The following is a 23,752-nucleotide window of genomic DNA, read 5'->3' as shown; positions in this document are numbered from 1 at the left end:
TGAAACCAAAGGAGACTGTTGTTCAAGAGGCAACTTCAAACAGGTAAGCGATAACTTTGTGTGTAGAACTATGTATTACTTTTAACAAGAATTAAGATAATTTTCTTTTTTTTTTTAAAGATCGTTCCCCCTAGCTTGTGTAGGGGCAATGTCTGCTTCTCCCTATCCCCCTAAAATGGCAAAAGAATTTAAGAATCATCAGTAAGATTTTTTTTTCCTATGTAGAATTCTAAAAGTAGGGTGCTAAGCTGCCACTGTTGTTTCATCGTACTGGGCATCTTTTCTTCTTCTGACAATGTCATCTTGTTTCCTAGCAAGTTAAGAGAGAGCTTGATTATTACTTTTTCTTGTCTTTGAATCTTTGTACCATATTCTAATTCTTTTCACAATTTTGAAGTGGGGTCTGTAATGTCTTGTCAGTGGATGGGCAAGAGAATGTTGTTGGAGAACATCTTGTCAGCTTCTAAAATGTTACTCCAGTGGTTACAGTTTATATGTGCTTGTAAATTAATTCTTTGTTTTTTAATAGTGATATCCCAAAAGCTCCTAAATCTGAACCTCCTGTGCCAGAGACTAAGGAAACTTCACCAGAACGTAATTCAAAGAAGGAGAGAGAGAAGGAGAAAGAGAAGACTCGTCAAAGATCCCCAACTCGGTCCAAGTCGAGGTCAAGGTCTCGATCCCGTTCTCCATCTCATTCTCGGCCAAGAAGGCGTCATAGATCACGGTCAAGGTAGGGCTTCTATTTGTCTTGATTGCAGAGATTGAGAACCGAATATTTTCTTCTGAAATTGCTATTTAATGTAATGCTCTCAGTTAAGGTAATGATGTTTTTAATGATGTTGAGCTGTGAGTGTTTTAGGCCAAATGAGAATGACACATTCAGTGAATAAGCATGCTCAGGAGTTTTCTTCATATCAGTTCATGGGAAGATTCTTACAGGGACTTACACTGACTGGGGAAAGAATGGGGTACTTAATGCTGAGTGTGGCATTTGATAGTGGCAGTTGTGTAGCCTTTTAGTAGGTAGGTTTACTGAAGATTTTGCAAATTTCCGCCTCCCACTGTTTTGTTTTTTTTTTTTTACTACTTAGTATAAGGTATTGGTAAACTTAAAAACACCGTGGCTGAACGTACCGCTTGGCACCATAATTTAAATGCTGCTGTAATGTAATGCACTTGGAGAGAAGCAACTTTCCACTCAATTCCCTGAGGCTAAATTTCCTCAAATCTGAAAGTTAGGTAGTTGCTTTTCATTTGAATTTTTGATTGTGACAGGTCTTACTCTCCTAGAAGGCGACCAAGCCCAAGACGACGACCATCTCCAAGGAGGAGGAGTCCTCCAAGGCGAATGCCTCCCCCACCCAGACACAGAAGAAGTAGATCGCCTGTGAGGAGGTAAGATTCCCTTTTTTTGAGACACTTGAATATTTTATACTTAGATTTAGAAGGTAACAGTCATTCCTGAAAACTCAATGTTATCAAAACCACCTTGTTCATCTTAACTCAATACTGTTTGTAATATATAATTTGAGTGATGTAAAAACTGCGATGTCATATTTCATAAGTGTGTGGGGGCATTCTAGTTGCTGTGGGATGATTTCTTATGAAATTATTGCTGAGAATTCCACTTCTTTGAAAAGTAGCAACTTCAACACTTCCTTGAAATAGCTCTGGGTAGCTCCCAGCTTAGACAGACGTGACATCTTTTCTAACAGTTCTTTTCCCCACTTGAGGGAAAATGTCGAACAATTCACTATGAATTTTACTGTTAGGGATTTTTTTACTATGAGTCATTTTTCCATCACATAAAGTTAAGGTCAAAATTGAACTTTGACTTGAAATGTATTTCTTCATGTTCTTTTGCTTCAGTAAATAAAAATCTTTTCAGATTGTCTCTTGGGTGTTGAAGGTTATATTTTTGATGGCACGAGGAATTTTTCTAGTAGGAAAGCTCCGAGTTGTACTGCAGAGAATTGTATACTTAGGGTAATGTCAAAATAGATGTTTGTCTTCATAGGAAGAGAATAGATTCCTGTTTTCGTCGTAGAAAGAGAATTAGTGATGCTTCCTGTGTACAATAGTTCTTCCTTTTTAAGAAGGAACAATTCTTCCTTTTTTTTTGTTTATGACAAGGTGATAAGTACTTTATTGAGTTTGTAAAGATGCTCATTTTGCACAGTTACTGTGAGAACTGTGAAAAGTATCAAATATGTATGTTTCAAGATGTACAAGAGCTCCCTTTCAGCAAATGTTTATCTCACTCAAGGTAGGGTTTCTTTTTTCCAGGTTCTCAGGAATTCTGCAGCCAAAGGTGGATTCTGCAGGTACACAATTACAACAGAACTTGCCACAAATTTTGCCGCAGAATTCTAGAGGCCCTACCTTTTTAAAATTGCAAAGTAAAGTTGAAAGACTAAAACATAAGGAGGGATATACTGATTCAGAATTGTTAAGCTGAATTTTTTTCTTCCTGGTATAAAAACTTTTTAACATACTTGCCCGCTAAACTCTTAAATAGATCTATTTTGAAGATCATTAAATCACATGTGCTAACATGGAGAATTCTCTTAACCATCCGATAGTTAGAAAGCCCAAAGAAAACTAATTGTACCCAGGAGAAAAGCTTAGTTGTAGTCTGTAGATTGACAGAAAGCAAGCAAAGGTAACACTAACATTTTTTTTTTCTCACTGTAGTTTAAAGATAACTGAAAGATTGGTTGTTAATCTTTTCTACAAGCCACGTGTTGAAGGCTGTCCACCATGTTTTGGAAGTGCTGTTGTATGTGGCTCTCTATGTGCTTGCAAACAAATGCAGTTCTGTGTTCATGCTCAAACATTTCCTAAGCTGACTAGTCATAGTCTAATGTTATATTTGATTTGCAGGAGAAGACGGTCATCAGCATCTTTATCTGGTAGTAGCTCCTCTTCCTCCTCCTCACGTTCCCGATCACCACCAAAGAAACCACCTAAAAGAACTGTATCCAGTCCTCCTCGTAAAACACGTAGGATGTCTCCTTCTGCAAGCCCTCCTAGGCGGAGGCACAGACCATCTCCACCAGCAAGTCCACCTCCAAAACCACGTAGATCTCCAACACCTCAGCAGTCAAATCGTTCAAGAAAAAGCCGTGGCTCTGTTTCACCTGGCAGAGCATCAGGTAACAAAAATTTTCAGCACTTTAATCTTCTTGTGCTTTCATTTTCTCAGAGATGGTATTTACAGTTTGTGAGAGCAGAAAAGCATGCACAGATATTAAAAAAAAAAAAAGTTACAGCAAAGTTATTTGACTTTTGTCCTTTAGCACCCAAACATAAGAGTACTGAAAAAAGAGAATCTCCTTCACCAGCGCCAAAACCAAGGAAAGCTGAGCTGTCTGAATCGGGTATGGTTCTCACTTTTCAACACTGGTTTTGGGTGGGGTTTTTAATCAGGTGTATGACAATAAAAGATACTAGTAAAGTGCCAAACCTGTTGATAAACCAGCATTGAAAGAAAGATTTTTTCAGAAGCATAAATATAATCACTCATATTGCGTAAGGTCTTTCATCTGAGCTTTCTTGGAAAAAGCTAAGCCAAAGAATAGTCCAGACTCAATACAACCTTAAGATGAGGAGAGTTAATTAAAAAAAAAAAAGCTTGATCTGCTGTACTTAATTACTTCTGCCTCAGTAAGACATATTTGTATTTTTAATTTATTTTTTTCTGTATGTACCTTTTCAGAAGAAGATAAAGGTGGTAAAATGGCTGCAGCAGATTCTGTGCAACAGAGGCGTCAATACAGAAGGCAAAATCAACAGTCTTCATCTGGTATGGATAATGTACATTTCCTAAAATTGGGTTGTATATATTTACCACTCATAATCAAGTACCTTTATTCTTCGTGAAAGTAGTGTGAGCAATAATAATTTCTTTTAAGGTTATGGTATGTATCATTATGAATTTGCATCTTTAAAAGTTGCACTTCTAAACTCTTACCATCATACACAAATATTGTTTACTATCATAGAATCATACTATGGTTTACTTAAACTATTGATGCATTAGGTTATTTTCTAATAACTTGGGCTTTTGCTTGCTTGAGGTCAGTAAGATAGCCTGGACTCGTTGTAGATTTTTGTCCACTTTGTTTTTATATATAACTGCAGTTGACTTTTTTTTTTTTTAGGTTACCTGGCTAGTTAAATGTTATGTGGACGGTTAGGTTGCTGCAAATTTTATTACCCAACTCTGATGGCTTTATTTATCACTTCAACTAATGTTTGTAGTTGAATTGCTTCTAAACAGAGGCTTCTTGTTTTGCAGGAGTGGAAGTTAGTGTAAACAACAGTATAACCATATCAGTAACTGTGTAATGAGTGTCATGAGAATCATATTCCAGAGAATAATTCTTCTACATTTATAGATTCTGGCTCCTCATCTTCGTCTGAAGAGGAAAGACCTAAAAGATCCAATGTGAAGAATGGGGAAGTTGGTAGACGCCGACGCCATTCACATTCACGCAGTCCATCACCATCTCCACGAAAACGACAGAAGGAATCCTCCCCTCGGTAATTTCTTCTTAAGTTGGGCATAACTGATGTCTTTTTTTAATAACTGATTAACGTTGTGTTTATTTGCTATGCAACTGTCAGCAACTACCCAAAAGAATTTAGCCCAAAATTGTACAAGCAGATAATCCTTTTTCTCCAAAGTAACTGTCAAAAGAAAATGAGGATCTCAATGCTGGTTCTAGCAAGCTTCCTCTATAGTGACGTGATTGTGTTCTGACCTGTAATGCTTTATTAAAAGCCCCTACTATGAACTAAACTTGTGGAACAGTTCATGGAATTCTCTTAAAATTGCTAGCCTTTGGAAATCACAAAGATAAAATTTATTTATTTTAATACAGACTGCTTTTTATTCTATTTCCTTGAAGTATCTTCTGTCTGTCAAAAATGGGATGCTGGATTAGATGGACCTTTGGTCTGCTTCAAGATTGCATTCTTCTTTGGCTCATTTGTTGAGAATTACCCTGAACTTTACTTGAACTTGCTCATTTTTGCCTCAAATATACGGCAGTTAGATGTTTTGTTTTGTTTTTTCTCCACTGCTATCAGGATGCAGATGGAAAAGAGGTGGCAATCACCAGTGATGAAAAGGTTGGTTAGAAATTAATCTGTTAAACAGGATTTGCATATCAAAAGTCATTTAGATAGGCTCTCACTTACTTTGTCATGGACACGTACTTCTGCCCTTTGGATTTGTGCACTCAAAGCAGTAAGGCGAAGGAAATTCAGTCTGATCTGTTCCTTGTTGGTTTGTATTTGGGACCATTTCACTGGCAGGGAAAAAAGACCAAACAAAAGAAGCGCCTGTACTATCTCCTGGAAGAGAGGCTACTTGATAATTCTAATAAGCCTGTAACAGCTAATAACACTAATGTTCTCACTGATGCCTGAAAATAACTGAATACTTGCCTTTCATATTACAACTAAAACCCTTCCACGGACTTGCAATAGGCGATAAAGATCTTGATGTTCTGGGTCACACTTAATTTGTGTTTTCAGTACTCTCATTCTTCCCATCCATAAGGTATTTGGAGGTAGTAGTCGTATACTAATAGCTAACACTTACTTTTTTTCTTTTCTTATGTAGGCAGTATTGTTAACTCTTCTATTTGTGGAATTGTTTGGTATGTGTTGATCTTGGAATGTTGGAACCTCAGTGTACGATGGGTTTATTAATCTGACATAATCACTCATGTGAGCAATCTGTGAATTAAGACCTAGCTAGAATACGGTTGCAGCATACATAATGATGTGAGATTGTGTGACTACTTCTACCAACGTAGTCCGTTCTAATCACGTATCTTGTCATTTATCAAACAATTCTATGTAAAACAGATTGGAATTCAAAGATCTTAGTATGCTGCAAGTTTTATGCATAGTTTAAATTCACCTATTGCTTATTGTGTAACTGCTTAAACACATTTAATTAGGGCAACCATGACATTAGAGGCTGTTTTTCTCCAGATCATAAAATAATGTGTTTTGCAGTAAACTCTTCCTATAAAAAGTGTAATTCATTGCCTTGGAGAACAACAGCCAGGGAAGAATGTTTTTTCTATACAAAATGCAAGTTTTCCTCCCTTTATAACTTCAGGAAAGTACAAGCTTTATTGAAACTTCCCTGGAAGTCTGTTTTAAACCTTATCTTGGAGAGCAGAAAATGGCTTATTTTGTGATAACTTGAATCCAGATAGCTTCAGTTTTGCAATAACTGATTCTTAGCATTTCAAGGAATAAGTCATTTTGGATTTCAGATACGTAGATAAAAGCTGTTTTCAAGTTTCACACTTAAAATTGATCCAGCTTCAGACTCTTGCTGAAAGCATTCCCAGTTCCTCCCTTACGTTACACCTAGCAGTCATTACTGTGTGATGACTGAGAGTTTTTGTTGTTGTTGTTGAATCAGTAAGCTGGTCTGACTCATTACATGATCACTAGATTCAGCCCAAGGAAAGTGGCAGAAATGAGCTTTCAGGAGAAGAAGATAGGAGAGAGTGGGGCTTCCTCTTTGGTTGCAGGGTGCAAATAGGTCAGGTTAAGCAGAATGTGAAATTCTTGTGAGTGGTGTTGTGGGGTCTGAAGATTACAATGAAAATCTATTCTCTTACTTTCTAGAAACACTTGGATGTATATTTTTTTCCCATTAGTGGTTTTACTAGAATTAGAAGTACATGAGGAAGATGCTATTGTATAGTGAAAGCATAATAATAATAATTAAAAAAAAAATCTCACAGCTCAGTTGCAATTTTTCTGAGTAATCCCTTTATCTCCTTAGTAGGAGGAGGAGAAGTCCATCACCCCCACCAGCCAGGCGACGGCGCTCTCCTTCGCCTGCCCCTCCTCCTAGGCGGCGGCGGTCACCTTCATTGCCTCGCCGAAGGTACTGTATTGCATTTTTGTTGTGAAATGATTGCTTTTTGGTTTGTTGACTTCCAACTATGGTGTGTAAAAGTAAATGCCATAATACAGGAAACCTGTTCCTTGATTCACAGCTTTACTAAGGGGAATATAGTTTTGCTGCTGAGATTTCCTATGGTAGGCATGTGGTCTGGATACAGTTTGATTGCTGTTATCAGGTACTGAATAACATCTATTAAGTTGATTTTTCCAAAAAGTTTTTATTTAATAAAGTTTTTAAGAATTTCAGAGGAATGATCATGTAATCATTTGAAATTAATTCACATGGCTGTTTGGCACCTGAACATCTGTTTTCTTTCTAGGTCTCCGTCACCACCCCCACGTAGACGCTCACCTTCTCCACGGAGATACTCTCCACCAATACAGAGACGATACTCGCCTTCTCCACCTCCTAAGAGAAGAACAGCTTCTCCTCCTCCCCCTAAACGACGAGCATCACCGTCTCCACAGTCAAAACGCAGAGTCTCCCATTCACCACCGCCAAAACAAAGGAGCTCTCCAGCTGCTAAAAGGCGTTCACCTTCGATATCTTCCAAGCATAGGAAGGGTTCTCCTCCCAGTAGGTCTAATCGCGAAGCACGTTCTCCACCACAAAACAAAAGGCATTCACCTTCACCAAGGCCTAGAGCTTCTCATACTTCTGCAAGCCCACCACCACTGCGAAGGGGAGCTTCAGCTTCACCGCAGAGAAGACAGTCTCCATCTCCAAGCACTAGACCCATCAGGAGGGTGTCAAGAACGCCAGAACCTAAGAAGACAAAGTAAAAAAAAAAAAAAAAAATCAGTCTTATTTGTTGGTGGTGGTTTGATATTATTTTTTTTAATTTTATTTAATAATACAATGAGAATAGCTGGGGGATCACATGGAAGTGGTTCTGATGTATTGTGAGGTCACTCAAGTAGTGGGGGCTCTGTTGGCTTTCATAGAACCGACCCCTAAGTGATTTTTCTGAAGTTTATTTTAATCAGTGTTTTCAACCTTAAGTGAAGTGTGGGGAGAAGCATTACAGAGGATCTAGAGTCTGAGGGGTCTTTTTAGTAGCCTAACAAATTACTGGGAATGAGCAGATAAAAAGAACTTTAAAACTTTTTTCCTAGCTTTGCTTAAAGCAAAATGAACTTTGCAGTTAGCTTTTAAATAAAACAGAATAAAACTGATGGTGCTGGCTTATTCTTTCAGCAAGAAAACATAGCTCAACAAAATGGTTTGCACTCTTCCTTCATTGGATGATAAAATAGCACTGCTATTCTCTTGAATTCTAATGAGGTTATAAATTAGTCATATCAGAAAAAGAAAGGGAGCAATCATTCCTGAACAACAATAGCATTATTGTTTAACAAGCTATCAAGTTGCAATATCCTTTCGCATTACGGATACACAATGGTATGAGATCGTTTTGCCCTTTGTAACATACGCCAGCACAGTAACTAATTTTTTTTAAGTGGCTGCTTAACCAAGTTATAAATACAAATGTTCATTTGACTTTCTGTAATTTTTACTTCCTTGTTTCATGTCATATTTCTAACACTAGAATCTAAGTGTGGCTTTTCTGTTTTCAAGGGCTTCCACACCAAGTCCACGATCTGCAAGACGGGTATCTTCATCGCGGTCTGCATCAGGATCACCTGAACCAGCTCCAAAAAAACATCAAGGACCTCCATCTCCTGCTCGATCTCGTTCCCCTTCTGCAAACTGGTCACCTGCAAAAAAGGCTAAAAGTCCAACTCAGAGCCCATCACCTGCAAGGGTATTTCTTTGCTAATAAAAGCAATATTGTTTGGGGGTTATACGACAAGTTATTTTCATAAAGACTTAATGGCTGAACAGCTCTAAGCTTATTCACATGGCAAAATGAAAAATAGTCTTGGAGTGATTTTTTTATAGTTAAAATTCTTACATCACAACACAAACATTTCAAGCTTAACATTTCTGAGTCTGAAAAAAGTGCTGTTATAACTTTAGAAACAAAATACTTTCTCATTTCATGAAGTTACTTAAGTATTGCTTTACTTTTAGTTAGTTTCATGGCCTGCAAAGTGAGGTGATCTGAATTATGCTTGGCAGTGTTATTTGCAAACTATATTCATAATAGGAAAGAACAGATAATTCGGTATTCTTACCTGTTCTGTGAATGTTTCCTAGGGACATTGCATTTCTTTGGTAGAAGAGTGTGTTAGGGAGTTAGATTCCACCTGCAGTATTCATTTCTATGAAGAGGCTTGCATGTTGTTGCTGTGACAAGCATATCAAGTTTGTGTGGTGTTACGTTCTGTATTCAGACAGCACAACCGTGCGTTATGTTACTTGGCTTCTGGGATTGCTACTGTCAGTTCATTGGCATGTGACTTTCCTCAAGTTCTGAAGGCAGTCTGGACTTCACTGAGTTTCAGAAGTTGCACAGTCCATCTGAATTGCCAAGTATGGGTGTGGGTTTGTTCTAACTGAATTTTTAAGTCTTGGAAATGAGTTGTAATGTCTGTTGAATGGTTTGTTACAGAATTCAGATCAAGAAGGGGGTGGAAAGAAGAAGAAGAAAAAGAAGGATAAGAAGCATAAAAAGGATAAGAAGCACAAGAAACACAAAAAACATAAGAAGGAAAAGGCGGCAGCAGCTACAGCAGCTGCTGCTGTGGCTGCAGCAGATACCACCTCAGCACAGGAAGAACAGGAAGCAGAGACAGAACCCAAAAAGGTAGGAATTTGGTAGATATGACTGTTTCAGAGTCCATTGTAAGAAAATAGGTAGAGAAGGAGATGAATGTACACAGTACTCTGATAGCAAATAGCAATCTTACTTCAGAAATGCAACTTCCTGTTTCATAACTTTAATTGATGATTTACAATAGCGGGAGGACTGCAGCCCAGCTTGGCTTTCAGTATTTGAAGAAATGTTCTATCTTTGTTTCAAGGAGACAGAAAGTGAACCAGAAGACAACCTCGATGACCTAGAAAAACACCTGAGAGAGAAAGCACTGAGGTCAATGAGGAAGGCGCAAGTGTCACCACCATCTTAGGCTGAATCCTTTGATATAATGTACATTTTATTTGGTTTGTACTCAGAATTCAATTTCAAATTGCTAAATGTGTTTGAGCTTTAGAATATAACATTTGTTGTAATAATTGCTAGGTTGAGGTTCACCATGTACAAAGGGCATGGATTTACATTACAAAAGGTGTCCACAGTGTACTAGTGACATTCTTTCATTGACAGTCAACATAATTTCATTTAGAGTGAGACTTCTTAGAAGCAGTAGGAATTTGTTTTGAAGGTTTTAAACATGACCGTCAATTCCCTAGTTTCTTTGAAATTCAACAAAGCCTTTAGAATAATTTGTGAGGGTCTCATTTGACTTCTTTTGTATCCACTTACATTATGCTACTAACCTTTGTGGTTTGTAAGCTTGCCCAGAAATAAAACCACTGCAGAATTACCAAGGAAGTACATATATTTTAATGCTTTCTACTGTTGCCTGTACAGTCTCCATTAAAGTAAATCAAGAATAGCAATTTAGAGTGGTACATAAATGAAAGCATGTTGTTTACCAGGACACTGTGGGTTTATATTGATGTAACATGTTGATTTGGAACACTGGAATTTCATTTGTATTTTTATGTTCTTTTTTTAAAGGGCAGTTTCCATGATCAGCAGTCCCAGAAAAATTCCTTCAGTTACATAAATTTTGTTTGTGAGATGTCGTTGCCCCATTCATAAATCTTGTCTCGTTGCGGTTCTTCTGAATGGTATAAGCAACTTTCAGAGATGTGGTCTTTGAAAGTTTGAGGAACCTGAACTTTGGATATTGTCATGTTTTCACTGTTTTTTGTTTTTGTTTTTTTAACTAAAGCTATATAAAGCTTGTGGATTAAACAAAATAAATTTCTAAATTTAAACAGATGTTGGCTATTTTTATATGAACACTTACATTTGCTAATCAGCTTTCTTTTGTACAGGTTTAACAAATACACAGATAAGAAAAAATATTTGATGCAGTATGTTGGCTTTTGAAAAATCAGGACCTTCATTTTTAACTGTCCTATAGATAGCAGAAATAGCCCTTTTTTAATTCAGTGGTGCTCCTAATGTGTCTAGATTGTTTTACTCTTGTTTTGCAAGAACATCAGTCTTACCTGGTCAGCACTCTGTTAGGATGGTAACGTCTAAAAATAAGCACGCACACACACAAAAAAATGTTTGCCAGTGAAAACTGCTTGTCATAGTAAGTAGAATGTTTCAAAGTATTGCAAAAAAATCATGACTTAAATGTCAAGTTTGCATAAATTAACTAAATTTTGTTCATGTAATCACTGGTTTGAATGATCATCTAAAGAATTCTGGTTGCTCACTGTCTTGTATAGTCATATTTGAAACTTGGTAGATTGCAGCTGTCAAATCTCTAAAAATTCAAGCTCTGGTTCTGATAGCAAGCCAATCTTGGAGTCTAGGGCTCCTCTGGAAGGAGGACTGAAACATACGAGCTTTTGAAAATTTTGTTCTACGTCTGAAGTAGATGTGGTGTGCACAATTAAGTGTAGATATTTGATTAGTCTTCTTACTTGACATTGTGTAGGGTTTTAAAATAAAACTGGTATTATGTAGATACCAGATGCAACTTTTAAAGATAACCCTTGCTTCTTTCTTCATTTCCTTATATGCTGAATCTTTTTTGTTTCTTAGCCTAGTATACATTGAATGCAAAGTGCTTGTAAACTTAGTACATCAACGCTCCAGTGTTGAGTGTCATCTGTTATTATATGCGTATAATAAATTCCAAGAACTTTCTGGACAAACACGTTTTGAAAAATACATTGGAGTCAGTTTGGTGCTATGAAACTACAGAACCTAACAATGTGTTGTGCTAATGTCGTTGCTTCTTTTTTTTTTTCCTGTGGTGTTTCTTGGCAGCGCAAATGATTCTGAAATTCAGTCTTAGAGACTGTATGCGTGCAGTTTTCACAAGGAGTTAACATTCTGTTCTTTACAATTTCCATCTTATTTTCATACGGATTTTTGACCTCTGCATCTTTTAATCTTTGGAGTAATAGAAGCTCTTTAAAAATATTCTGTACCTGAGTCTCTGACAGCTTAACTTTCCTTATTCCCATTTTTCGTCTCCTGCCTCCAGGACTGTACTTTTTGATAAAGGACTTCACTATTGATTTTGGACAAACCATGAAGGAATACCAGAACTTTCCAAGACTTGGGTGTTCCCCCCGCCTTTTCCTCTTTGGAGTTTCAATTCTTAGGTGTCCCCCTTTTTTTCTGTGTGTCTATCCATAAAGAATAATTTGTTTGAAAAGAGGAATTAATACACTTTTCAAGAACAATTTCACTTCTAAATAGAATTTAGCATAATACTTAGGTTCCTTCCTACTTAGCTGTATATCACATTACATTCAAATACTAGACAAGTGATAGCAAGCACCGTTGTCATCTTTTGAGTTACTACACCGTCTCTTGCTGTTCTGAATACCTGTTGTATAGATATTTTGTTTTAGTACAAAATCACTCAAGGATAATAACCTTTAGTGTTTGTGTCTGTACTGTGGAATTTTGTAGTGGTGAACTGTTGACTTATTGAATTCCTCTCTTGATCGTCTGTAATTGAGATCACATCATCCAAAGTCAAACTTGTCTGATCTGTTTGCCACTCAGTCATCTTGGTTAATCTTTTATCTCTGTTCCTCAGTCCTTTTTGTAGTCATGTTGTTGTAGTTCACAAGGTAACCATGTAGGATGCCTTGTATAATATGGCAGAATCTCTAGTGCATGAATCATACTTGTTCTTTTTATTCTGAATCTGCTAATGCTTTATGTGTACTTGTTAATCAAGGCTACCTTCCTGAAATGACAGATAAGTGGGTTTATACAACTGACTTGCTGCAACAACTATAACTATGCCAAAAAAAATTATCAAGTTTAATTGGACTTTAATAATTTAGATGAAGATGATTCCACATAAGTAAACCTAAGGATGAAATGAGTCACTGGCAGTTCATAGTAAAGAAAGATGTATTTGTAGCGTCAACAGATGCGACAATAGCAAGGGTGTGTGTAATAGTTTATAGAAACTCACTGTTGAACTATTAAATTTTTCCACTTACGTGACTTTGGAATTTTGCCTAGTGAGTTCTTCATGGGCCAGCTCCCTGAGCTTCACCAGAAGTTTTATACTCACTCTAATTTATGAATTCCCTTAACGTTCAGGACAGAGGCAGTTCTACTGGTTTGTGAAATGTCTATTACTCTGAAAGCTGTAGTCTGAATGATAAATAACATTACCAAAGCAGAGTTCAGCGCTTAAAGTCATAACTAAAATTTTGCATGTCAAAGCTTGCTCAGCTGCATGTTGTCTGACTAATTTGTCTCCCAAGCAGAGGCTCAGAGCTGGAGAACTGTCTAGTGTAGGCTATGACATAAGGTGCACTAACTTGTAGCAGCTTAAATACACACGCGTTTTTGCACACTGCTGATTTCATTCCACAAACACTAAACCTACTAATATGTATCTTTTCATACGGAAAATGCTGTTGAAAGAGTAGCTTTCAGCAGGGCATCGAACTGCATTTCTGTGGAGTTTAAGTTCAGCTGCTGAGTGTGGTAACATCGTTTAGTATAGGATCATTTGCTTATAAAACTTTGACTCGTATCCAGCATTGACAGCAATACTTGGTTCACCTGTCAATCTCTATCCAAAACTGTGGTACAGACTTTGGCAGGCAAAGGAGATCTGCCACTTTTTAGTGTTGCCTTGCAGCTTCTTTCGCTTTACTGGAGGACAGCTTGGTTTTACTGCTGTACCTTTTTAGTTTGCCTGTCATTCACAGAACTTTACAGTGGAATTATTTTTTTCCCTCTTGGTCAGGTCTCAGTCATTGTAATAAGTTACACTGAAAGTAGTATATTGTTTTAATATTAAAAAGATTCTGAAATCTGAAAACAATAGGCAATTGTATATTTTCAGATTCAATCAACGGTTTGACTTTTGAACTTACTGCTTCGGCTCTCTTAGAACTAGTTTGAAGAGTTCGTATGTTTGAGTCCGTTTTGCTACAGAACGAAGCCAGAAGACACTGTTCCCTGCCCCGGTGGCTGGAGTAGTCCTGTAACAGTGACTTCTGTTGGAGCTCTTTGTCTCAGAAATCAGTCAGTCAGCTGCTTGAAGTACAGCACGCGTATCGCATATTCCTCCTGTATTGCATTCTTGAATGCATAAGGTACATAAACTGTTTAACTTATAACGCAGTCTTTGTTTCAAGGTATATTCCAGTTGAAATAAGCAGCTCAACTTGTTTTCTCTTGTTCAGGTTTAGTTCTGAATTAGTAATATTGTTTTATAGTAAAAGTGAAGCTGAGCTACCATTCATCATGCTTAAAAACCTTATGGTCCACTTGTGATGTTTAATTTAATTCCTTTGTTGCTTAGATTACCTCTAGTAATCAACATGCAAATATGCAGACAAAGTTCCTCATATGCCCAGTTCTGTGCATGGAAAATGTCTGAGAAGGGTGAGGTCTTATTTCAATGGCCTTAAAATAGTAGAACTACCGATGATCTTTTTTTAAAGAGGTGGTCCTCAGTCTATTCACAGCGGACATTATTAACACATTTGTCTGTATTACAGGGTTGGCTGGAGGAAGCTAATGCAGGTGGAGAGCTCTGCAGGTAACTCAGGTGCTCTGTGTGTGTGTGTGCTGTGTCATGCAGCAGCTGAAGACAAAAACAGGGATTCAGCTCGGGGGAGCTGCGCGCTTTTACCTTTAAAGGATTTGTTTTGCTTAAATGCAAGCTGCAGTTATCGCAGGGCCATGCCTCTTCTGTTATCCTTGGATGAATGGAGGGAATTAAAAGCTGCTACCACTGGCCAGGCTTTGCCAGGACAGGATGCACTTGCGAGTGCCTCTCACCAGGTGGGGCTGGGAGCAGGAAGGCAGGGCTGTGCCAGGGATGGGGGAGAGAAAAAAACGGCTCTGTGACTGGTGTCTTACATTTAAATCAAAACTAGATTTCAACATTCTTCAAGAGGAATCACCGATTAAAATTGTATCAGTTAAAGTTTAATTTAGTTATCTATTAAAATTTACTCAGTGCAGAAACTTCCAGAAAAGGACACCAGGAGAAAGGTGTGAAGCCTTACCTGGGTGATCGTTGATGTGAAACTTGTCTGACCCAAATACCCAAAGATTTGGGTGTTTTTTTAGTAAAAGAAAAGTTTTTTAATAAAATTGTAAAGTAGTCTTTAGGGTCTCTTCACAATGTGAAAAGGACTCACTTTGTGTTGCTGGGCTCACTTGCCCTGTTCACTAAAACGTTGCCTATTGATGACAATGAAAAGCACTGACGCATACATACGTGCAGCAAAGTAGTAAACATTTTTCTGAAGAAAAATATAGAAAGTATACTGAACTTTACCAGAGCTGTTTTAAGTATTGTTAAATGTATTCAATTTGAGGCAGTGAAACAGCAAAACAGCATGCAGACTGAGCTGGTCCACAAACCTACCAAAGTAGCACGGGAATTGTTCAGTTTTTCAGCTTTTGAAGAGGAAAATGGCTGTGAAAATCATCAGACATAGCAAAACAACTGGAAAAAAAAAGTTCACGTTTTGTTCTGATTAACTTTCATCTATGTGCAATTTGGCAAAATACTGGGGGGGGAGGAGGTATTTAACGAAGTCAAAATATGTCTGTAAATTGTATGGTAAGTGCTTACAAGCATACAGGGATGCTGTATCAAATTTACAAAAAATAGCATCAAGCTTAGAGTAGAGACCCACAGAGTTGTAAATTGCATGCCTAGCGTTTATATCAGTTACTTTCTTTAAAGAAAAATGAAACTAAAAATGCAAAATAGGATAAAACTGAATACTAGAAAAGATGCTTCCTGTCTACTAATTTAAATCAAGATTTAAATGAGTGATTTCAATTAATTCAAGCATGCTAATAAACCCTGATTCCACCCATCCCTTCTTAAGCAAGAGAAAATGGGGAGCTCTCAGCCTCCTGCTGGAACAGAACACAATGTCTTCCGTGCCAGGGCTTTAGGAAATTTGGTGCTGGCTGCTCTTGGAGACAGGACAGTAGATTAGATGGAGACGGCCCGATCCATTAGGGTAATTTCTGTGTTTAGGCTAGCAGTGCCAGCTCTGGCCCAGTATACAGCGGGCCACTTAATTAAATTTTATATCTTCTCTTATCTGCTAGAGGGTTTGCTGAACTGGAAGCTGTTGCTTAAGGGAGAATGATTATAACTACTTTGCAGAACTAAAAGTACTGTTGGAAAGTACTGTTGTTTTTTTTTTAATCTTTCACTTAAAATCATGAGCTGCAGTATGCTTCCTATGCATTTTGCTGATGTCTTATATAACTGAGAAGGGGCTGTGTCCGAACAGCAAACAGGTATCACACAGGGCCAGCTAGTGTACCAAGCAGGGGAAATACTATGGAAAATCCATATGCTTCCTTAGCTGGGAGTGTCGTATTTTATAACGTGCTGGTTCCTGGGGCAGGTGAGTCAGTCATTGCGCTTTCGTTTGTCCAGGTGAAACTGGGATTAGAGGGCACAGTGATTCACAGCGACAGTGACCTCCTGCTATATGCACCCACTTGTTCAGCAATGTTTTACTTCTATTTTTTGCTGAGATTGTTTTGGATAACCCAAAAATCAGCACTGCAGGAAAGAGCTTGCTGGCTCCCAAACTGGGACCAGCATCGAGTGCTGGCAGCGCCCCAGCAGCTTTGGGAGATTTGCTGCAGAGGGGTGGGTGACTCTGAGCCTTTACCGCAAGGTGCTCTAGTCACAAAGCATTTATCTTTGCAGTTTGTATCATGGCAGATTCCTTAAGAATGGCATTTTCTCTCGTCTGGTATCAGTCCCTGGGGGTTTGCACGCTGAAAGCCCGAGGCAGGCGGTTGTGCAGGACTTAACCTCTCGGCTGTGAGCTGTCTCCAGGGACTGGGGGAGGCTGCTCAGGCCAGGGGGTGCAGGGGAACAGGAATTGCTTTTAATTCCCACGTCTGTTTCCCCACCCAGGGCATGCTGCAATCCGTGATGTAACGAGTTAAACAGCAGAAGGGATGTGGGTCTGGCTGAGGCCTTCCTTCTATACAAACGCAGGATGTGTTTGCCCCTCGGGCAGAGCGCTGTAGGTAGCCCTTGCTTGGGAAATCAATGCTGCCTTTGTGTGCGCAGCCAGCCCGAGCAGCTGTGCGTTTTGTGAACAATTCCTGCGCAGGAGAGGCTCAGCCAGGAGGCGAGATGGGAGCAGGGCCTCGCTGAGCGGCCACGAGGGCTGTAGGGCCGGCGCCCGGCAGCGATACAGGCCCATGACGCAACCGGCTTAGAGGAGGATCTTGCCACTGCATTAAGGTAATAAATCCAGGGCATAGGAGGTGCTTACAGAGAATCCGAGAAGGCTGTTGTCTAATAGATAGCTGACTGCTCAGGTCGCTCTTTCCAGTTGCGGGAGAGGAGCGGGGCTGGTCTGGAGCACGTGAGCTGCATCCACAGTCCCTGGGTGCAGGGTGGGAGCCGCGTGGGGTGATGCTCATGGCATGCCAGCCTGGATAGCTCTGGATCCTTCCGTTTTACTTAAAAGAAAATATGGAAAACAGTGCTATCTTGGGCAAGCAACGAAGGGGAAAGAATTGTTCAGTCCCTCTGCAAAAGCTTTGTGTTAAATCCAAGGGCAGAGCTTCAGCTCATGCAAATTGTTGTGGCTTCGTTGCAATAAATGGCGTTTTAGTTGCTGACGTCAGATTGGGGGTGGCCCCTGGAGAGAAGTTTCACCTTATGCAGCCAGACTTACAGAAGCATGCACATCACTTATCTTCTTGGCCAGATCTCCCCTCCAGTTTTCTCCCCACCCTTGAGCTGCGCTGATGCCGCGTCCCACCCCGGGCCATCCCCAGCAGCACCCATCTCGGCTGCCTTCGTGGCGCTGCCCACACCTCGGGGTGTGCTGGGAGAGGTCAGGGTGTCAATGTCCCTGGTGGGACAGACCCTGCCTGGGCTTGCAGCACTATTTGGGAAGATCACGAAAAAGTATTTGGCTGGGGACAGCAGCTTTTTGTGATTCCTCATTCAGGTTTTAAAAATAGTCTGTCTGCTTCAAATGAATGACTGAAGCTAGCAGAGTTGTTATGAAAAAGTCAGATCTCCTTTGTAAATAGCCTCCACATGCTTCCCCTCTCCAGAAGGGGTTTTCAGCTCCCATTAAAGATTGGTCTCTATGTCAGCTGGACTTTAGCTCAGAGAGCAGATTTGACTACCGATGTGAAAAAATTACCTTTGTCATTGCAATGATATTTTTTTAATGTGACAGAAATGGTTTGGTTCCTTTCCAGCTTGTTAAAACCTCTGCAAGTCCACATGCACTGACACAAGGGGACAAGAAGACAATTATATTAAGTGCATGATTGGCAAAACAGAATCGAGCTCTTTCTTATTTATTTTTAATCTATTACAAACACGTGAATGAATCGTTTTATTATTTATGCTTGAGGATAAAGCGAGCTGTTCTCACAGCTTCTGGAGGAAGCAGACTCCACTTTCAGCTTCAACTCTTCTTTCCGGGCAAGGAAAATGGACACCTCGCTGTTATCCAGGACAGAGATAACTGACAGCAATTATGTGAAAATGGAGTAACTTGCACATTTTGTGGGAGACCCGGGAACTACCCAGGAGGAGACCAGCTCCACGTACGCAAGGCACAGGACAGGGTGAGTGGCTCATGGTGGTGGTCTGTGGGTTCCCGAGGCCTCCACAGAGTAAACCTCACTGCTGAGAGCGAGCTTCGTCCTCCCGAAGGCTCTCAGACTGCTTCAGCTGGGGCATCCTGTGAGCTCGGTCACCCCGGTGTCTGCTTACTGCTCCGAACGGCGGCTGGGGCTGCAGCAGCACCTCAGCCGGAGCTGCAAGCACTGTTCTCCAGCTACAAAGCTTTGCTTCATCACTTGTCCAAATTATGCTGCATGCACAAAACACCTTGTCTCAAGGTTAGCTCTGTTGCTAACAGAGACTTGGCCTTTCTCCAGCTGCTGCTTCCTTCCTCCCTGTACTCAGTGCAGCATTCAGTGCCTTTCACTGCCTCAATGGCAGCTTGGAGAAACTGCAGCAAAATGTTAATGTAATTTGCTGCTCGGTGTCCTTTTCTGATCATTTCTCACTGGGGAAGAAAGGAAATGATGACGGTCCTGAGCTGAGGACACTGCACTGCAGCTTGCTCCACCGGGGCCTTCTTCCCAGCGCCACGGCAGGAGCCCAGCTCTGAATGCCGCCGTTGTGATCCCTGCGGCTGTTTGGCTCTGCTGGGGAAGGGGCCCTGGCTCCCAGGCCTTTTGAGCAAGCTGTAACAGTTTGGGGTTATCAAATGTGAATAAAAAATCTGTGTACCCCTGTGCCTTTCCACATCCACTGCACTCGCCACAGCTCTGCTTTGCCACGAGTGTGTTGCACCCACCTCCCATCAGCCACAAACACACAGTTGATTTTGTCAAACCAAAAATTAGCTTCTTTTGCTGGAAGTGAAGCCCCCAAAGGAACTAAAAACGCTCTGAAGTCCCTGTCCATGTCAACCTGATTTGTCTGCAGTAACTTTTCCCCCTAGAGGAGCCCAACGTGTTTTGCCCTTGCAGCCGCTTTTCCAGTGATGCAGGTGGTGCACGGGCTTTGCTGGGGTCTTGGGGACCATGGTTTGTCCTCTCAGCTCCTCGGTGCTGGACACCGGTGTCCTAGCTGGGTGAGCAGATGGCCAGATCCCAGCCTGGTGCCGTGTGGGCCTCCATGGTTTTCAGGAGGAACCAAGGCAGTTTGCATGCAACCAGCAGCACTGGTTTATCTGGGCTGATTGCAGCGGGGATTTGCCTGCGGAGCCGAGGCGGCTCCAGCCCCTGCTCCAGCTCCTCCTGCATGGCTGCCGGGCTCCGCGCTGCCCCCACACCCTGACAGCGCCCAGCAGCGGCCCTGGCACCACCCTCGGATGGAGACATCGAGGATGCAGAATGCAAGGAGCAGCGTTCCCCAGCACCAGCAGCAGCGGCCCCTGCCACGATGTGCCCTGTGTTGGACCTCGGGCATGGGCTGAGGACTGGTGCCCGGGGGTGGGCTTGCTTGTGAAATAACCCCCTGGAGGGATAGGGAGTCCCAGGCTAACCAGTTCCTGTAGGGGGGAGTTATGTGGAAATTGGGGGTCTGGGTGTAACCAAACCTTGCTTGGGTTTGCCGTGCTACAGACAGGGAGCTGCCCTGCTGCGCTGGAGCCCGAGCAGCTGCGCGCATGGATTTTCACCCCAGGTTGTGTCCACTGATGCAAAGCGAGAAGTCTTCTGATGTTATGACTGGATTAATAGGATAACGCCTAGGCAGATGGTGTGGCATTGGGCGAATGCGGCAGGGACCTTCCCTTCCAAAACAGGGTTTCTGCCAAAATGCCCAGGGAGCCCTAAATCTGTCCACCCCTGTGGCGAGCGCCCTGCAGGCAGCCCAGCGCAGGACAAGGGGTGTGCGGAGGGTTGGACTTCTGCCAGCTGACAACAGGGGATTGGGGCTTATTGTCTCGAAATGCACACCTGTGTTTTAATGAGGGTGTCATTTGAATTTAAATGACATCGCAGATGTAGCCCTGCTAATTGCTCACTTGCATACCCAGAACGTTAGATCAGTAAGAGAAAAGTGAATCACAGAAACCTCTTGTGCATCTAATTGGGAAGGCTGTAGAAAAGCAGACTGTGTTTGAACCACCTCGTAGCGGTTTGCACGCCGCCACGCGTGGCTCTGGTGTGGTTCCACTGCTCACCTCGCGGCTGCGAGTGGCCGGGAAGTGCTGCAGATCACCTGGCGGTGCTGCCACCCGTGGATGGGACACGGGACGGACGCAGGGGATTTAAAAGGGGAAAGTGTCTGCAGCGCTGGTGCTCAGAGGGATGCTGTGCAGGGCCGGGGGGGCTCCAGTAGCTTGTGTGTGTGCAGCTCCCCGGTGCTGGGCTGGTCCCGTGAGATGGACGGAGGGAGGGGTCGGCCTCTTGCACGGCTGCCCCAGTTTTGCATCTAATCTTCGGGCTCTACATGTCTGTTATATCTATAGGTACCTTAAAGGAGGCTGTAGAGAGGTGGGGGTTGGTCTATTCTCCCACGTGCCTGGTGACAGGACGAGGGGGAATGGGCTAAAGTTGTGCCAGGGGAGGTTTAGGTTGGATGTTAGGAAGAACTTCTTTACTGAAAGGGTTGTTAGGCATTGGAATGGGCTGCCCAAGGAGGTGGTTGAGTCGCCATCCCTGGAGGTCTTTAAAAGACGTTTAGATGTAGCCCTTAGTGATATGGTTTAGTGGAGGACTTGTTAGTGTTAGGGCAGAGGTTGGACTCGGTGATCTTGGAGGTCTCTTCCAACCTAGACGATTCTGTGATTCTGTGATTCTGTTATTGTAACTTAGTAGGAGCCTTATTAATATCACTACAAGAGTGTCTCGTAGTGATCATTACACAGAAAAACCACTGGGTTAAAGAGGTGATTATTAAAATTGCAAAATCAAATACCTAGTGTTCAGAAATACTAGAAGTTCAGCCTGAGCAAGTAGAGCGCGTGCTGCAAATAATCGGCTCTTGTAATGGGAATATTTGGGAAATCTTTGCTCTGGTTCTACCTCCAGGATTGTCATTCTCCCCATCTGCAGGGTGAAAGAGGCTTTGCTGTGACAAGGACCGCAGCTGCTCCTGTGAGTTTTTAAGCTGTGACTCAGGAGGTTCAAGTTCAGGTCTCCATCCTCCTGTGGGCATATCAGGGCTTTGGGCAAGTCACTTTCTTGGCACTGCTGTGCCTGCAAGGTTTAAAGAAGGTGGAGGAGTTTCTGTTACTGTGTTTAAAGAGCTACTAGCACTATAGGTGTTGCTGAAATACAAATAATTTTATCAATAAGATTATTTCTGAGTCCTCATAGGATTGTGAGACCTTGGATTATTGTCACAATCACATTTCCTTTTCTTTTTTTTCGAGTCCTTTGAAAAAAAATCTGGCTCATTCCACCGTGACTCAGATAGGAGGAAATAAAGTCCACATTCATCACGTCACCGCTTGAGTCAACTCAGCACTTACGCCATTAGTCCGGAGCAGGTTGGCTATGTGATGGGCGTTTGCTTTTGTGTCTTATGATGATTGCAATTAATCTCGGATATGGGCTTTGCCCAGAGAACCACCTGGAAAGCTTGGGGGCGTTCAGATGCCTCTTCTGTGGTGCGCAGCTTTGCCCTGCCCAGGCAGCGGCTGCTGTCCTGCTGCAAGCATGGAAATGCTGCTCTGAGCAGTGGCTGCGGGCTGAGCTGGAGCAGAGGACATCAGCAGTGTATTTAGTGATGAAAAAACACAATGGTTTGTATTTTTAAGAGTGACAGTGTTGCAAGAAATTGAGATGGATGATCAGGTGTCTACAGTGGTTGCATGGTTTTGTATCCAACAAGCATGAGGATAAAGAGCTTTTGGTATTGGTTTTGGGGTTTCCTTTTTTTTTTTTCTTTCCCTTCTTTTTTTTTTCTTTCTGATGTTAACCTGCAACCAGAGAGAAAATTGACCGTCTTGGTGTCATGGCTTTAATTGGGCTGATGCTCTGCAGACGCTGTTTGCAGCCGGATGAAGGGACTGGTGCTTCCACCCTCAGCTCACACACAACGGAGCATGCAGCACACCAGAGGCTGTCTGTGTTGTGCACTGCTTTTCGGCACAAGATCTTCCCCCGGGGTCTTTTACAGGACTTGCAGACCATTAAAAAGCCACATCAAAGAGCATTTCTTCCATTTAAGCTTCATGACAGAAGCCAGTCCATGGTGTTGAAACCCAGCTGGGAGCGGCTTGGATATTATATAAAGAGTTCATTAGGGGAGTCCCCAGCTACTGGCAACTTTCAGGCTTTTCACTTTGCACTGAGATGGAAATCCAGGAGGAAACACAGGTGGTGGCATTTGATTGCCGCACTTCAGTATAGTGAGGTTGATTTAACCATTTAATCAACCAAAGACAGACAAACTTGGTATTTTGAGAGAAGCAGGCTGCCTAGTGTTGTTTTCTTTAACAAAATCACACTAGGCAATTTAAAGAGCTGGAATGACAAAGACCTTAAAAGAAAACAGTCAGTGCTCTTCATTTATTTACTTTCAGGCAACTTTTGTGCATAAGGGTAAGGAAATACAGATTTTATTCAAGTAGGTGATGAAAAAGTCCTTTTTTTCCAAATAATTTTTGAAACCAGCACTGTGATAGATTTGGGGTTTTCTTGCAGGAGCCCCAGGTGTGTGTGGGCTCAGTGGGGACGTGTCTTGGGAGGGTCCCAGCTTCTTTCTCACGCAGCTGAGGGTCCAGCTCTCACCCTCAGTCCTTTCAAGGTCCCTCTCTACAGCATGTGAAGCTGAAATTTTAAATTTTCTTCCTGATGCTAACAGGACAGGAAAACCCTTTGCAGCATGGGCCAATATCTGAATTTTAAAAGCAGGGCAGTAAGAAATACATGGAAAAGAGAGAAGAGGCACGGCACCAGCCTCCTGCTGGTGCTCTATGTGTGGTCCTCAGAGCCAGCCTTCCTTTTTCACTCCTTGGACATCAGCTCCAAGGGCGGCCAGCTGCCAAGCAGGATAACTTTCCCAATGTTTCAGTGACTCTAAAGGAAGCGAGGTGAAAACTCTGCCTGTGCCAGCGTTCCTGTAAAACTGACCCCAGCGTGCCTCAGTTTAGGGGACTTGCACAGCCCAGGGAAACCTGCAGACAATGCATGCTTTGTCTACCTCTGTTCTCCTTGGGTGCCGT

General features: G+C 41.7%; 1 protein-coding gene across 21 annotated transcripts in view; it reads left to right on the top strand.

Moving 5' to 3' along the window:
• Positions 1 to 10,858, top strand: part of SRRM1 (serine and arginine repetitive matrix 1) — an 18,013-nt gene extending 7,155 nt beyond the window's left edge. For 6 of the 21 annotated variants that reach the window (XM_080566915.1, XM_080566923.1, XM_080566935.1 and 3 more), the window contains 13 exons: positions 1 to 43; positions 530 to 733; positions 1,279 to 1,398; positions 2,887 to 3,158; positions 3,303 to 3,383; positions 3,722 to 3,808; positions 4,404 to 4,548; positions 5,098 to 5,139; positions 6,824 to 6,928; positions 7,269 to 7,727; positions 8,528 to 8,714; positions 9,465 to 9,659; positions 9,877 to 10,858. The exon at positions 1 to 43 is cut by the window's left edge and continues 158 nt beyond it. In XM_080566915.1, coding sequence (XP_080423041.1) covers positions 1 to 43; positions 530 to 733; positions 1,279 to 1,398; positions 2,887 to 3,158; positions 3,303 to 3,383; positions 3,722 to 3,808; positions 4,404 to 4,548; positions 5,098 to 5,139; positions 6,824 to 6,928; positions 7,269 to 7,727; positions 8,528 to 8,714; positions 9,465 to 9,659; positions 9,877 to 9,981 — 2,045 coding nt within the window. In that variant the 3' untranslated portion in view covers positions 9,982 to 10,858. The remainder of the gene's footprint in view (positions 44 to 529; positions 734 to 1,278; positions 1,399 to 2,886; positions 3,159 to 3,302; positions 3,384 to 3,721; positions 3,809 to 4,403; positions 4,549 to 5,097; positions 5,140 to 6,823; positions 6,929 to 7,268; positions 7,728 to 8,527; positions 8,715 to 9,464; positions 9,660 to 9,876) is intronic. The other 15 variants (XM_080566933.1, XM_080566921.1, XM_080566927.1 and 12 more) reach the window with 8 other exon arrangements.
• Positions 10,859 to 23,752: the final 12,894 nt, after the last annotated feature.

This window comes from Anser brachyrhynchus (genome assembly GCF_964034855.1).
Source record: "Anser brachyrhynchus genome assembly, chromosome: 24".
In the NCBI taxonomy this organism is placed as follows: Eukaryota; Metazoa; Chordata; class Aves; order Anseriformes; family Anatidae; genus Anser; species Anser brachyrhynchus.
The sequence above is the reverse complement of the archived record's forward strand: the minus strand, read 5'-3'. Positions and strand labels throughout refer to the sequence as shown.